General features: G+C 30.4%; 1 protein-coding gene across 28 annotated transcripts in view; it reads left to right on the top strand.

Annotated features, from left to right (window-relative positions):
• The window catches only part of LOC141556660 (kinesin light chain 1), a 65130-nt gene that overhangs the window by 11997 nt on the left and 36271 nt on the right, over positions 1–16862 (top strand). For all 28 annotated transcript variants that reach the window (XM_074291141.1, XM_074291156.1, XM_074291146.1 and 25 more), the window contains exons 2-9: positions 1904–2165; positions 3053–3283; positions 7154–7232; positions 10100–10325; positions 11405–11492; positions 12178–12279; positions 13167–13340; positions 13469–13568. In XM_074291141.1, the coding sequence (XP_074147242.1) occupies positions 1905–2165; positions 3053–3283; positions 7154–7232; positions 10100–10325; positions 11405–11492; positions 12178–12279; positions 13167–13340; positions 13469–13568 (1261 nt within the window). In that variant the 5' untranslated portion in view covers position 1904. The remainder of the gene's footprint in view (positions 1–1903; positions 2166–3052; positions 3284–7153; positions 7233–10099; positions 10326–11404; positions 11493–12177; positions 12280–13166; positions 13341–13468; positions 13569–16862) is intronic.

Raw genomic sequence — 16862 nt, 5'->3', positions numbered from 1 at the left:
TCACAAAATATTCTAAAGCATAGTAGTGATACAGCCAGGCTTAAACTTGAGGAGATTATTTTTGGCAGTTTTTATTCAGAAGGAAAGAGAAGGATGAGGGGAGAAAATTAGGAGGGAGAGAAAAACACATTATTTCAATGGTTCCAGTGAGAGATGAGAAGGTCCTTAATGGACTAGTGGTGGCTATGAATGGAGAGAAAAGGAAAAGGATGCTTCAAATGATATATGTAGATCGAATTGAAAAGACTAGACAACTGATTGAGAAAACCAAATATGTGGGAGATGTAATAGTTGAAGAAGACTGATGTTATGAATATGGACAACTGAGAAGCATGGTAGAATCCTCAACAATATGACTAGTTCATTTCTTTTTGGAGGCAACTTTAATTATTAGGATGTTTTTCTTTATGTCGAGCCATATGATCTGTCTCCTTTTAATTTCTATTTTGGTGCCCCCCTCCTCTCTTCCTTGCTCCCCCACCCCCCGTATCTCAGAAAAATCTCTTCCCACTTTAATATTTCGATAAGTTTTCATATTAGCTCACAATCAATAAACTATAATCTTTCCATGTTACAATATAGAATTTTCTTAATAAAGCTTAATGATTATTCTTGATAACTTAATTACATATTGTAAATATTTGAAATTATTTAGTTCAGGTAACAGGTGTCATTTATGCCAGTCTTTTGTGTCTTCATGTTTGATTTTTGCCTATATGGTTCTTGACATATAGTGCTTAATAAACTTCTATTGATGTTTGATTGAAAGAGTACTAGGGGTCAAAAAGCTTTATGAATTCAAGTGTAACAAGGCATATAACCATTGGACAGTATATCAAAGGGTCATAGATTTAGTGAAAGATTTTAATGATTCTAATTTAACCTCTTCATTTAATAGATGAAACTGCCTCCAAGAGAGATTGTGACTTGGTAAAATCACTAAATATACCTAAGCTTTAGTTTTCTCATTTGTTAAATAGGGATAATGCTTATATAGTATACCTCGTACTATTTTTCCTACTTATAAAAATATGTAATCAAACAAAACAAACTCCTGCCTTAGTTATGCCTCACAAATCTTTTTCTCTCTCCCTCTTTAGTTCTCTCTCTCCTTCCCTCCCTTTTTTCCCTCTGTCTCTCTTCCTCACCCCCTGTCTCTTTCTCTGTCTCTTGCTTATTCTCTCACTTTCTGTAGTGCCTTATTCTACACTCTTGAGTCTTTTCTCTCTGGATATGGGAAGCAAATATCATGAGTCCTCTAGAATTATAATTGGTTATTGTGTTGATCAGAATTACTAAGACTTTTAAAGTTGTCTTTACAGTATTGTTATTGTATAAATTACTATACTATTTCTGCTCTCCTCACTCTGAATTAATTCATACAGATCTTCCCAGTTTCTCTATTTTTTAATTTCTTTCATTTTTTAATAAAAAAAATAGTATTTTTTTTTAGCTTGAGAATTTTTATTTATTTTTAGTGTACATTGCTTTGTGAATCATATTAGGAGAGAAAAATCAGACCAAAAGGGAGAGATTAAAAAAAAAACAGATAAAAGAAGTAAATATAGCATGTGTTGATTTATATTCATTCTTTTTAATAGAACAATAGTATTACATCACATTCATATATTCTACCTTGTTCAGCCATTCCTTGTTGTTGATAATTATTCCTTCAGTTTCCAATTCTTGGCCATCATGAAAAGAGCCATTATAAATATAAATATATATATGAGTTTATGTAGGTATTTTTCTTTCTTTGATTTGTTTGGGATGTAGATCTAGTGAGCTGTATTGCTGATTCATATGATATGCACAGTTTACAGAAATTAGATGTTAATTAAATAATGTTAATGATCACTGAAAAAATTATTTTGATGGCTAATTTTAATTTTTAAAATTCTAGAATGTATGACAACATGTCCACAATGGTATACCTAAAGGAAGACAAATTGGAGAAGCTGACCCAGGATGAAATCATTTCTAAGACAAAGCAAGTGATTCAGGGATTGGAAGCTCTGAAGAATGAACACAATTCTATCTTGCAAAGTTTACTTGAGACACTTAAGTGTTTGAAGAAAGATGATGAGAGTAATCTGGTGGAAGAAAAGTCAAACATGATTCGAAAGTCTTTGGAAATGTTGGAGCTTGGGCTGAGTGAAGCACAGGTAGATTGGGAAATGACTTGAACTTTATATAGATGGAAAAATGGAGAAGTAATAACTTATTTGAAACTATAAAGGGAAAATATGACACAAGGTATTGATGTTTAAAAAAAAGGAAGACTTGTTAGAATTGACATTGCTGTAAAAAAAAAGGAAAGGTAATTGGTAAAACTTTATGTTAAATGAATTATATAAATTGAGAAATAGATTTGGGAAAGCTTATTGGATTAAAACTAAGAGGCTCAGTCTTGGACTGAAGATTTATATATATATACAAATTTAGATCCACAATATAAAGTTGAGTTTTAGAGTTATTGACTTTCCTCTTCCTTTTTGAAGTTTTCAGAAAAAATAAAAGGATATAATTGAATGAAATAGATTAAACTATGTTAACTTTCTTTTGGCCATTTATTTATTTTTGTTTATTTACTAATTGGCATGAAATAAGAGTTGTAACCAATTTCTGGCCAGAAAAAAACTCATTTAGAATCAGAAAAAAATTATCCCTAGTCTGATTTTAGACTTTTAAATTTGATTCATCCTATGAATTTTGGGTTTTGAGTGGTTACTTTGCCAATCTTTTTTCTTTTTCCATCTTTTATTTAAGGGGGGATAGTTTTAAACTTCTTATGATTTGGGGATATGTTATTATGAACCATAATATCTATTATATACTTCATTTATATGTCAAGAGGGTAGAACTTATATTTTTTCAACAAAGTATATAGTATACTTGGAGGACAATAACTGCATATACATATTGGAGAATTAAAATCAAAGAAATGTTCAAACATAGCAAATTTCCTGAATTCTTAATTTAGGATTCTGTAGAAAAATTAGGAAAATGACGACTTTAAGGCAAGATTTAAATTTTTTTCTATATAATATAGGTAATGATGGCCTTGTCAAACCATCTAAATGCAGTTGAATCAGAGAAACAGAAATTGCGTGCCCAAGTACGTCGTCTGTGCCAGGAAAATCAGTGGCTGCGGGATGAGTTAGCCAACACACAGCAAAAATTACAAAAAAGTGAGCAATCTGTGGCTCAACTGGAGGAAGAAAAGAAACACTTGGAATTCATGAATCAGTTAAAAAAATATGATGATGACATTTCTCCATCAGTAAGTATCAGTTTATAAAATCAATTTATGTTTATCATATATTTAGAAACTTTCAATTCTAAGGTGTTATGAAATTGTATGTTTCCTTTTGTGTAACTGTTCTTTTGAGTATGATGTTAAAAGACTAAAGATAAGGAGTCTTAGAGTGTAGTTACTATCTGTGTGTTTTTGGGAAAATAGGTAACTCTTTTTATCTCTTGATTACATTAAATGATGCAATTGTTCTTACCTTTCATATATATTATGGTCAAATGAGATGATTGTGAAGGTATTTTTAAAATATAAAACATTAAAATGACATTATTTTATTTGCTATTTCTGTATTGTTGAACTTAGAACTCCTAGAGAGTTCTGATTCAGAGGATTATGTAATCTGGAACTTCACATTTAAATAAATATTTAAGTGCTTATACGGTATTAGGGATACAAAGATAAAAAAAAATCTATATAGTCTCTCCCCTCAAAAAAATTTCCTTTTATTTTAATGTAGGAGATAATATTCATATATTCAAATAAACATGGTAGAACCTATAGTATAATAAGGTCAAAGAACAGATCAAAACAGAGAACCCTAAGAACATTTGAAGCTCTAATTCCCCTTTATCTGTGGGATTCAAAAAAAGCTATCTGGATGAGCTAGTATCTGATATAGGTTTTGAAGGAAGAGAAGGAATTAAAAGTATAGGAGTCTGGGACGAGGTAATAATCATTTTGTTTATAGACAAAAGGAAGAGGACTGAATATGATCAGACTATAGTGTATGTACAGTTTGGCAAGAATGTATGCCCATAGTAGAGTAGAATGAATTAAAGTTGGAAAGATAGTTTGCATCCATATTTATTGAAAGTTTTAAAAGCCAGACTAAGAGGCTTGTATTTTCTTACCATTGGTAATGTAGAGCCATTGATGACTTTTTTTTTTGGGTGGGGGCAAAGCAATGATATGCTCAGGCCTTTTCATAAGAATAGTTGGGCAACTTTGTAAAGCATGAGTTAGGGAAGAGACAAACTGCAGGCCAGAAAATCAGTCAGACCATTTGATAGGACTCCTTTGTTTGTTATTCCAAATAATTTATTTAATATGAAATTAGTTGATCTTTAATGTTTGGTAGAATACACTTATAAATCCTAATGCTTTTTTTCTTAGAAAGCTCATTTATGTAGCCAATTTCTATATTTTTATATTCTATAAATAAAATAGAAGTATACTTAATAAAAATATAAATTGCATAGATTTAACAGATGAGGAAATAGAATATCTAAATAAATATTTCCTCTTTTGTTAATCTATGCAATTTATATTTTTATTAAGTATACTTCCATTTTATCTTAAATTTATTGGCATATAATTGGGCAAAATAACTCCTCATAATTACTTTGATTTCTTCTTTATTATGACTCATTTTTGATACGGGTAATTTGGTTTTCTTCTCTTTTTAAATCAATTAATCAGCCATATTAACCAATATATAACATGTTTCCTTCATGCACTAACCTTGACAATAGACTCTTTTATAGAATAAGCAACAATGTTGCTGAAAAAACTTTAAAACTACTCATTCCAATAATAACATAACAAAATCTATGGAATACAGCAAAAGCAGTAATCAGAGGAAAATTTATATATCTAAATGTTTACATCAATAAAACAGCAAATTAATGAATTGGGTATGCAATTTAAAAAACTAGAAAAAGACATTAAAAATCCTTAATTAAATGCTATATTAGAAAGCTTAAAAATTAAAGGTGAGATTAACAAAATTTAATGTAAGAAAAACATTGAAATAATAAATAAAACTAGGAGTTGGTTTTATGAAAAAAATGAGATTTACAATATTTTTCAAATAAGTTGTTAAAAATTAGTCTTTGGAAACTAGAATTGAGTGTACAAGCTGTTGATTCTTCCATTATCCAGAATATCTGAAATAATTGCAGGGATTTGTTCAAGAACATATCCTTCTTCCATGTTCCCTAATGGCTGCTCTCTTTAGATAACCTTTTTAAAACTGCTTTGACTGTTAGTGCCAGCATTTCAGGCTGCAGTTCCAAGAACATCAGTATTAATAATCATAATATCAACAAAACTTGTGGGTTTTCCAATGAGCTTATTTTGTCTGTTAGCTTTTCATGAGTCTCCCTTGGAACTTTGTACTTTTTTGAAGTGTACAGCTTTTGCACCCCCTCTTTAACAAGTCATTCCTTTGAAATACAGTTCTTTCCTGGTCTGTTTTTTTCACTCAATTTCCCATTTTATTCTGGAAATTGATATTACTTTCAGACTGATAAATAACTTTTGTGTCCCTCCTAAATATTTTGATTCCAAAGGCCTTTTGTTTCAGCTAAAGAAAATGGAAATGCTTAACCTAGGTAATTCATAATTGGGTAGAACATAACAGCAAATTTTAAATATCTGATCTTTTTAAAGAAAGAAGAATTGTGCCTTGAGTCCCAATCCAGAGGTTGTTATAAATGTTTATGTGAGCAAGAAATTGAAAGCTGATTTCATAAAATCATAGAATTTTAAGCTGGAGAGGAGTTTAGACATAATTTAGTCTAGTTTATTTTATTTTTACAGATGAGAGTACTAAGGATGAAGGAAGTTTGAGACAAGATAGCACACCTAGAATAATAGTTGGGAGTGACTTCATATATTATCTTTTTTGATACTGGTAATTTGGTTTTCTTCCTTTCTTTTTCTAATCAAATTAACCAAAGGCTTATCTACTTTATTGTGTTTTTTTCCCCATAGTTTTTTTTTTTTTTAATGAGTTCAATAGTTTTCTTACTTTCGATTTTATTAATCCTTTGATTTTCAGAATTTCTAATTAGATATTTAATTGAGAGTTTTTAATTTGTTCTTATTTCTAGTTTTTTTTAGTTGCATATCCAGGGACTTCTTACATCATTTAATCTAATCTGTTCTGAACAAGAGTTCTCTCTATAATTTCTCTGAGATGTGATCAGTGTGCTCCTGGGCAGACTAGTCCACATCTTAGTAATTTTGACTATTGAGGCAAATTCTTTTTTTTTTTTTCTTTCTTTCTTTCTTTTTTTTTTTTTTAACTTCAACCTGTTGCTTCCACTTTTGTCTTCTGGATTAGGACACAAAGACTATATCTTCTTCCTTTAAAAAGATAATTCTTTAGATATTTGAAAGTTATTGTTAAGTTGTACTCAGTTGTCTATCACATAGATTAAGCATTTTCAATTCCTTTGGCTGAATAAACACCGGCTATATGACAAACTTTCTAGTCCCTTCACCACTACTCTCTTGGATTTGTCAGTAACTCTTCCAAAATGTGGACCCAGAGTTGATGTGGTATAACAAGGTTAGGATACAGTTTTGGAAAAAATAGTTTTATTAACACAACCTTAGTTTTTTAGTTGTTCTGTCTCACTGTTGAGTCATTGAATTTTCCTTCCCATAAAACCTAATTTTTTCCCCATATGTCCTACTGCCTAGCCACCTTTATCTCATTCTGAGGTAAATACTTTTAAAAAAATATAATCTAAATGGAGGACTTAATATTTTTCTCTATTGATTTTGTCTATTTTTCTAGCTCCATTAAGATATTTAATATCTTAACTTATAGAACCAATTTGTATGCATGTGACACATTCCATTAGAGAACATCCTCCTTGATATGGATGCATTTATTATCATCCTTTAAATTCATTTGTTCAGCCCACTAGTTAATAGTGGAACAGAAGCTAGAACCTGTGTCTACTTGGTGTTTTATTTTGCTACATCATGCTGCTGAATAATCCATAATGTAAATCCTTTTATTAAAATATACATGTCAAATGCTTTATTAAGAAATTTATATAGCATTTGTAGGTTTAAGATTTGTGCTTTGGGGATTTTTTATAGGAGGACAAAGACAATGATTCTACCAAAGAACCTCTGGATGACCTTTTCCCCAATGATGAAGATGACCCAGGACAAGGAAGTAAGTGAAGAATTGTGACTTGAAAAAAAATGAGAAGCATATTTATTTTTTGTGGTATATGATTGTAATTTCTAATATTATGAGATAAAGGAAATGTAGTTTTTAGAACAAAGAATATATTCTTTAACATTATATGTGTGTATTTCTCATACATTTATAATATTTTCTTGCATCTTGATAAATTGTTATTAATTTAGACTGGTAAAATAGAACTTGAAGTAACAATTGAGCTACAGTAGTATAAATAATTGTTGTTGAATAAAAAGTTCAAACCTCAAGGAGTTTTTTGGAGTCATACTGATTGAGTAGAATTTGTTTTTATTAGTGGATTTTTTTCAAATTAGAGGTTCAAGATTTTAAGGTTTCCTTAGTTGGCTTGAACTTTTCAGTTTATTTGTCCTTATGTCAAACTTTTGTTGTTGTTTATTGATGTTATTTATGTAATGCTGGGCTGTTGTGAATTGTGATTTTAAAATTAATTTAATCTTCATATTAACCTAGTTTATAAATACTTGGTACTTGAAAGAAACATTGACTTTTTTAAAAAAATTATATAACTATTCGTTGTTATATTGGCTTTATTCATTGTTATTAAAAATGTTAAGACCTATTGTATTCTGAAAGATATCAGTTTTTTAAAGTTTTGTTTAAAGCAGGGTTTAACATATAAATAAGAGAATATGGCTTTTAATTTTGAAATTATAATTATCAAAGAAATTTTGTTGCTAGTACTTGTAAGTTCATAGGAGATAAATGATATTGGAGGTCATCTAGTCCAGACTTCTCATTTTAGATATTAGTAAGTCAAATTATTTTATCTTTCATAAGGTTGCGTGCAAAATAATAAGTTTTGTTGGAGACACAGTGGAGAACCATTGCTTAAAATGACCATGTTACATCATATAAATAAAGTAAAATAATACTTAGATTTTTCATGGCACATGGACAGAGTTGTATCTCTATGTGTGAATAGATAGCATTCTTTTTAGGGATATCTCAGCATTTGTTAATTTGCTTTTCTTTCTTGTCTTGCCTATGGATATGGAAAGCTAGCCCTTTTTAATCACAGTATGCAAATTTTTAGTTTGTCACACCAATATCATAAGTTATTTTTCTCTCATACCTTTTATAAAATCAGCTTGACTTTCCATACTTAAAGACCAGTATAATTATTAAGTGATATTAAAACATCACTAATTAAGCATACCTTAAAATTGTTTTTTCATTTTCCTGTGTCAAGGAACTCTACAGATATGAGACCTTAATCAGATAGCTCTGTTGCAGGAATCTCTGTGATCTCCATAACTAAACTCTCTTGCTACCCAGTTTCTGTGATGCTTATGGCGGGGTGGGGTGAAGGCCTCAAAGTTACTTTTATACAGTGAGAGTTCTTTGTAAGAGGAATTATAGTAAAGGACTGCCTTAGCCTTGGTCCTCCTAAAAGCAAATTTTCTAACTTTATGAATCAGGGCCACATCTTTGTGCTATAACAACTTGTTGTGAATCAAAAGCTTATAAATAGCTGAACTATAGTCCATAGGGTAGGTGTTTTAGAGTTGACGTTCTCTTTTGCCTTTTTTCTTTAAAAATCAATTTGATATAGCCATATAGTTACAGTTTTTATGTATGGACATAAAAACATGCACATATTTTACTTTGGTCCTGTGATTTCTTTAATGGAGGCAACTCATTGTCTAGAAACTTCTACTCTTTTATTTGTTAACTTAGGTTCTCTTAGAAAGTTGCCTGTGGTACTAAGAGGTTATAAGTTAATTATAAGTGACTTTCTTGTACTCACACAGTTATAAATATGTGGCAGAGGCAAGACTTGGGCTTCATCTTTCTGAATTATATTCTGCTCTTTTTGGCCCCATGTTACTTTTCATTAAATAGTAAGTTGCAAGTAGAAGAATTATAAAAAGAAGAAAACACTGATTTTTAAAGGAACAATTGTATTTGCAGTAGCTACTTAAATTGCGTTTGTACATGATAATAGGGTTCTGTTTTATTTTGTGTGACATCTTTAGATTACTACAGAATATTTTGGGGATACTGACTTTTAAAAAATCAAATGAACTAATTTTTGGGATAAGATTAAATGATAAAACAAACCAGATTCTTTTTGGGGATAGAGGGGTAGTTGTCTTTATTCTTGAACTCTTTGTGTCTTTCTCTTTGGGAAATAGAATATTATTTTACAATTACATGTTAAGATAGTTTTCAGCTTTTATTTTTATAAGAGTTTGAGTTCCAAATTTTTCTCTTCTCTCTCTCTCTTTTTGCTTTTTGCTCAGGCAATTGAAGTTAAGTGACTTGCCTCAAGTCACACAGCTAGGAAGTGTTAAGTGTCTGAGACCAGATTTAAACTCAGGTCCTCCTGACTTCAGGGCCAGTGCTCTATCCATTGCATCACCTAGCTGCCCTCTCTTTTCTTTTTCCTTCCCCTCCCCAAGATGGCAAATAATTTGATATGGGTTATATGTGTGCATTCATGGTGACACATTTCCACATAGTTACGTGGAAGAAACAGAACAAAAGAGAGAAGTCACAAAAAAGTAAAAATAATACTTCACTTTGCATTCAGAGTCTATAGTTATTTCTTTGGATGTAGTTAGTATTTTTGGTCATGAGACTTTTGGTATTGTGTTAGATCATTGCAATACTGAAAAGAACCAAGTCAATCATAATTTATCATTGTACAATGTTACTGTTAACTGTATATGTTGTTCTGATTCTGTTCACTTCACTCAGCATCAATTCAGCAAACCAGCTTTTCTTACCTCATCATGTTCATTGTGATAATTGTTTTCTTGATTGGATTATGAATTTTTAAAAATAATTGTAACTAACCACCATCTTTTTTGTAGTTCAACAACAGCATAGCAGTGCAGCTGCTGCTGCCCAACAAGGAGGATATGAAATTCCAGCGCGGCTTAGAACTCTTCATAACCTTGTTATTCAGTATGCTTCCCAAGGTAGATATGAGGTTGCAGTACCATTATGCAAACAAGCACTAGAAGATCTTGAGAAGACTTCTGGTCATGATCACCCTGATGTTGCCACCATGCTCAATATCTTGGCTCTGGTATATAGGTGAGTGTTTCTGTAGTCATCTGCATAGTGTCTTTGTTAGAAAAATTAAAGGGGGAAAAAAAAAACTTTAAGATATATTTTAAAACAAATAAGCTTATCTTATATTCTTCTGATTTATATTTTGAATAATCTTTGTGCTTTGCAAACTCAATTTGATTCAGAAAGAATAAATGATCCTAATGTCTTCTCTTTTTTATAAATTAACTTATGTCAAAAACCAAACACACAAAAAAACCAAAAGGAAAGAAGACCTGCCCTGTGGTCAAATAGAGATGGATTAGAAATTACTCATAGCAGAATTTCTTCCCTCAACTAGTTCACTAAAGTAAATTTATGCATATTTATTATTTGCTCTAATATTTTTCTGCAAAAATGAGTATTTGCAAAAATAAGTGTTTCATAGAAACATTTAATAAGTTAGATTTTAAAAATAAGTGTTAGGTTTTTGCCTTGTTTTATCTTTTAATTTTAGGAACTGTTAAAAAGATAAACCAGAACCAAAAAATCTTAAATTTTAAAAATTTAACTTACCAAATGTTTATTTTCATGAAATAGTTTTTCATATAAATATACAAAATATACAAAATTCAGATAATCTATAACTGAGTGGCAAAAAAGTCCATTTGATATGTACAGATTTTGAGTTAGTTTTCTTTTAATTATACAAGTAGGCTTAGAAATATTTACTGTGTTCCCATGTGGCATTATATAGAAATAAGTCTATTGGGACTTGTACTCCATTTACTGGTCACATCTGTTACTTTTTCATATTGATCTTTGATAGAGGAATGTGATTAAGGTTAGAGATCAGTTCTAGTCATTGATGTTGATACTGAGTCATTGCAGCAAAAACTCTGGGAATTTGGGTGATTTCACCAGGAGTGACATCTATATTGCCCAAGAAAACTTAGCACCTTCAACAGACATGAAAGATTGAGCTGTATATGCTTTATCTTCTATGTTAGGACCTTGATTTTTTTTTTAATTGTTTGTTGTTTTTCTTTATCATCCCAACTTACAAAGTCATTTGAGAAAAATCTGAGTGAGTTATAAAAGTTAATGTCTGTTTTTAAATTTAGAGATCAAAATAAATACAAAGATGCAGCCAATCTACTAAATGATGCACTGGCTATCCGTGAAAAAACCTTGGGCAAAGATCATCCAGCGGTTTGTATTTTTTTTTTTCCTCAACCCTTTTGATGTATTATTTGCCTTGTGCTTTATTCAACTCATTTTAATATTAAACTCAACAGGAAAGGGTTAAGACCTGTCTATTCATTAGATGGTAAAGATAGGAGCCCTTCCTTTATTAATTACCAATTAAAAGTCTTTAATATTCTTTAATATTTGCCATATCCAAGTGCACATGTAATCTATTTAAAACAATGTATCACACAAAATGGACCAAGTACCACATTTTTGATTCTAAATCAAACTGCATGTACTTGTGAAAAAAATTCTAAAAGTTGTATTGTTACTTATTTTCTCCCTTCTAAATCAATGCTAAATGCCCATGAATTTGTACTTCTTGTTTTGCTTCTAGCAAAATATAATGTTGAGATCATTCTATTCATTATGATTTGTTTCATTATGCTCAATAACTTACAGTGAGTACTCTTATTGTTTCTGGACATATATGTAATATTTGTTTCATATTGGATATATTCCTTTGGTGTACTAAAGCAGAAAATGCTGCTCTTTAAAATTTAAGTATTTAAAGTAAAATTGTATCCTTTTATCCAATTAAGAGTCCTCCACTGTATATTTAGGATATAACTGAATTGTATTTATTATTGTCTTCACAAGTTAATTTTGGTCAGCTTTCTTGTATTTAATCTTCATACTCTGATAGGTGGCAGCAACTTTGAATAATCTTGCAGTGCTTTATGGTAAAAGAGGAAAATATAAAGAAGCTGAGCCTTTGTGTAAGAGAGCCCTGGAGATCAGAGAGAAGGTAGGAAAGACCAGAGTACATTGTGATAGCTTGAGAATTGTATTCTTTTTCTTGCATTTAAAAAAATGTTCACAGATCCCCAGCATTGTTACTGTCTTTCATTTTGGATTCTGCACGGGGAGTAAATTATGAAATTGACTGTGCTTAAAAACCTTGGGAGTGTATTCCAAATACTAGGTATGGGAATGTAAGAATGGGGAGCAGTTTAGGATAAGGTAGATGTTTAGGAGGTATGAAGACATAAGTCTTCAGGAATTGGCTTTATTTTAGAAAAGATTTTAAAGAAAAAAATCAATATTCAGAAGAGTTTAAGAGGTGGAAAGAATGACTATCAATAGTAATAAACATTTAAAAATTTATAAAATTAGGAAATTTTTATATTAAGAAACTTGATAGCAAAATAATTATTTGTTCAAAAAGATTAACAGTATATTATTAGTGTTGTTATTAGTATATGAGATAGTATAATTTTAAAAATATGTAATTCTAAAGGATTTGAGTTGTCTACAGCGTTTCTGGGACAGAGCGTTCCAGAGGGTGAAAAAAATAAAATTTCTATATCATTTTATTTCTTTTTATTTATCTCCATTTTATGTATAGTTAGCATTGACATATATATTAAATTGATTAATGGCGATATAAGGAGAATTGGATATGGAGAAAAAAAGGGCCCATTATAATATAAAATTAAGGATATCTTTATCATGGTGTCATACAAATAGAGTCATAGAAAGTAATCAAATATTAAGCACTTTGGTGTTTAATTTTAAAATACAAATTGGAAGGAATAAATGTATAAAAATACTTAAATTGACACTGATAAAATTTAGATGACTCTAGCAGAAAAGGAATTTTTTTTCTCATACATTATGTGTTTTTATTCTTAGGTTTTGGGGAAAGATCACCCAGATGTTGCAAAACAGTTAAATAACTTGGCCTTACTCTGCCAGAACCAGGGAAAGTATGAGGAGGTAGAATATTATTATCAGAGAGCCCTTGAAATCTACCAAACAAAATTGGGACCAGATGACCCCAATGTGGCCAAAACAAAAAATAACTTGGTACGTACATGGAAATGAACTAAAAGTTTACCAGAGTTCCATTCAGTAATTTAATTTTTAGTTATATACATTCAGATATATTTCAGTTTTGCCTAAGGGATGCCTGTTCTATTTTGTTTTATATAAAGGCATCATGCTATCTGAAGCAAGGGAAATTCAAGCAGGCTGAAACATTATACAAGGAGATTCTCACTCGAGCTCATGAGAGAGAGTTTGGCTCTGTAGATGGTAAGAAATTTACTTACATTTATGATGTAATACAATAGAGTTTGCTGTTTTAAATAATCATTTTAAAAAACGAGTGTCAATTTCCACCAATGATTTTTGTAACATTGACAAAAATCACTAATGACTTTAAGAGGGGGTAGTAAAGTCTTAAAACAAATTAACTTGGATTAACTTTGATTAATAATATTTTTATCTATATAACTATCTCTTATAAACCACATTGCTTCTAGTCTTTTCTTATCTATTATAGACATCTGTAATGTTAAATTTAAATAGAAAAGGAGGCCACTCAGCTGTACTTAAAGATTCCTGCAGGCCATGTATTGACTTAGAAAACCATATGTTTACATTATCTGTGTTCTGTTCTATGTTTATTTTGCAAATATTTCCCAATTTCATTTAATGAGTTCAACAGAATTGGGGACTTGTTGCCATTATCAGTGGAGTTGACACCCTCTACGCCACATAGAACCATAGAACCAAAGGGATTTTTCTAAAAGATAGTTCTGACCATACCTCTCCTAAACTCACTAACTCCAGTGGCTCCTATTGACTGCATTATTTTGTTCTTTTTAAACTTCTATTTTTCTGTAAGTGTTATAATATACATATTTATTAGTTCAGTAATTATATGTGCATAATTTTAATTATTAATTATAAATATATAATTATAAATAAATAAATGCCCACAAATTTTCTGACACAAGTAATATGCTTACATATTGAGAGTACATGCTCAATATTTTTTTTGTTTGTTTCCTGAGGCTGGTGTTAAGTGACTTGCCCAGGGTCACACAGCTAGGAAGTATTAAGTGTCAGATCAATTTTGAACTTGGGTCCTCCTGAATTTAAGGCTGGTGCTCTATCCACTGCCGCCACCTAGCTGCCCCCTCAATTTTTTTTTTTTTTAACTGATGTAAGTATATGATCAGAAAGCTTGGAAGGAGGGGAAAAGTTGGAACAGAAGTTTTTGCAAGGGTCAATATTGAAAAATTATCCATGCAAATGTTTTGTCAATAAAAAGCTATAATAATTAAAAAAAGAAAAAAAGAAAGTTTGGAGACTGTGTTTTAGATCACATCAATGACTTCTTACAGTCTTAATTTCCATCTCAGTCTCTGATCTCATTTTAACTTTCCTATTATTACTTTTTTTCCCTTACATTTCTTTTTCTTTTTAAAATTGAACTTAAATTAAAAAAAGAACATTTCCATATACATAGCATAGCACAAGAAGATTCTGTATACAACCATGAACTTGTTTCACAGTTTGCTTTAAAAAAAATTAATAACTAGTACATATCTTTTTTTTCTTTTTTTTATTTAATAGTTTTTATTTACCAGACATATGCATGGGTAATTTTACAACATTGACAATTGCCAAACCTTTTGTTCTAATTTTTGCCCTCTTTCCCCCCGCCTCCCAGATGGCAGGTTGACCAATACATGTTAAATATGTTAAAGTATAAATTAAATACAATATATACATATCATATACATATATGCATATAATACAGTACATATCATTTTCAAAGCTGCTTTGCTTTTCAGTACTTCTAAAGTTTTCTTATATTTAACAGTTCTTTTATTAGAACATGGATAGCATCTTCCTTTATAGTTCTGATTAATTTGAGTGTTCATAATACTCAAGAAGACTTAGTAATTCAGTTATTCTTGGAACAATACTGCTGTTGCTGTATACAATATTTTCTTGTTTCTACTGTCATTATCTTTTTAAGCATTGTGCCTTCCCTTTCATCAATTTTTACAAATCCGATGCTCTCCATTGCTACTTTGAGACAAATTCCAAGGCTTTTCATATCTTAGACTTTTATCACACTGAAACAGTTTTATTTAAAAAAAAAAAGTTTTTATTAATATGTTCTTTTTTTACATCTTAGTTTTCCTTTGTATCTCTTCTCTCCCTCTCAGAGAATAATAAATAAATATAACAAATTATATTTTTTAAAGGCCAAGAAAATTAAGCACAATTGATCAATACATCGAAAAAATCTGAAAATTTGTAGCGAGCAGCTCCTGTACATCTCTCACCTTCCTAAAGGGCTAAGTTGGATGACTTAAATGTTTGATCTTTTTAAAATGTTATTACATTTACTATTTGTAACCTGTGAGGTTCTTTACATTTATCTTGTTGTAACCATTGTATTGTTTTCTTGTCTCTGCTTACTTCACGTTGCATCAATACATGTAGATATTTCCCTGCATCTCTGTATTATCAGACATGTTATTTCTTACAGCACGGTAAGATGCCATTGCATTCGTGTACTACAATTTGTTTAACCATTCCTCAGTCAATGCTTCTACCTACTTTGTTTCCAATCTTTGCTTTTACAAAAAAAAAACTCTGAATTTCTCCTGTATGGATAACAGTTTTTTATTCTTCTGACTGTGCAGCTGACCCAAATGACTCTGCATGCAGCTGACTCAAAAACTGTTGTTTAATTGCATTGTGATTTCTGATCCCTCTCTCTTCTAGATCATAATCCTTGTGATTTGATACACTTTCCTTCAGACCCTTGATTCTTCGTGTAAGGAGTTCAAAAAGGCGATCATTTTACAGAAGGTTTAGGCTATATGTGAAATGTTGTGATTTAAAAAAAATAAATTATTGATATGAAATTAATTCTCTCATTTGTTTTCTTTTCGTTTTCTCCTGAAAATAGCTAGAATGTAGCCAGAAATCCTGTCATATTGAAAATATTGGTTGCTTGGGTTTTGGGTTTTATTATGCATTCATTTAAATTGTGTAACTTGGATTTGTCTCCTAAGAATTAGTGTTTGAAAGAAAATCAGCAATTGAACTTTTTTTGGTCATGTTAATATGACCACAGTGGTGGGCTCAAATTATGACCATATCATTATTTTACTATGATAACAAAACTAGTAAAGATAACTCATTTGATATACAAAATAAAAATAAATCATGTTGTCTGCCCCATGTAACACTATTATCTGTACTTTCAAAATATATTTCCTCTCTTAAAGTGTTTGTGTGTGTGTGTATGTAATAAGATAAGAACAATGTAGAAGCAGCATATTTTAGTGGAGTTCTTAAGCTTTTTTATGGTCTCTGGTACACTAATGAAGTTTATGGAACTTTTTTCAGCATAATTTTGGTTGCTTACATTCATAATTGAAGGAAATGCTAAATTTCAGTTAGAAGTTAGTGAAAATAAAGACATATTTTCCCCTAATCCAAGTTTATGGACTCCTTGAAGTCTATACACAGATTTCTATTGGTGGACCCCACATTAAGTTCCTTGGTTTAGGGGTA

Source organism: Sminthopsis crassicaudata, chromosome 2, assembly GCF_048593235.1.
Source record: "Sminthopsis crassicaudata isolate SCR6 chromosome 2, ASM4859323v1, whole genome shotgun sequence".
Taxonomy (NCBI): Eukaryota; Metazoa; Chordata; class Mammalia; order Dasyuromorphia; family Dasyuridae; genus Sminthopsis; species Sminthopsis crassicaudata.
This window is presented reverse-complemented; position numbering and strand designations above follow the sequence as displayed.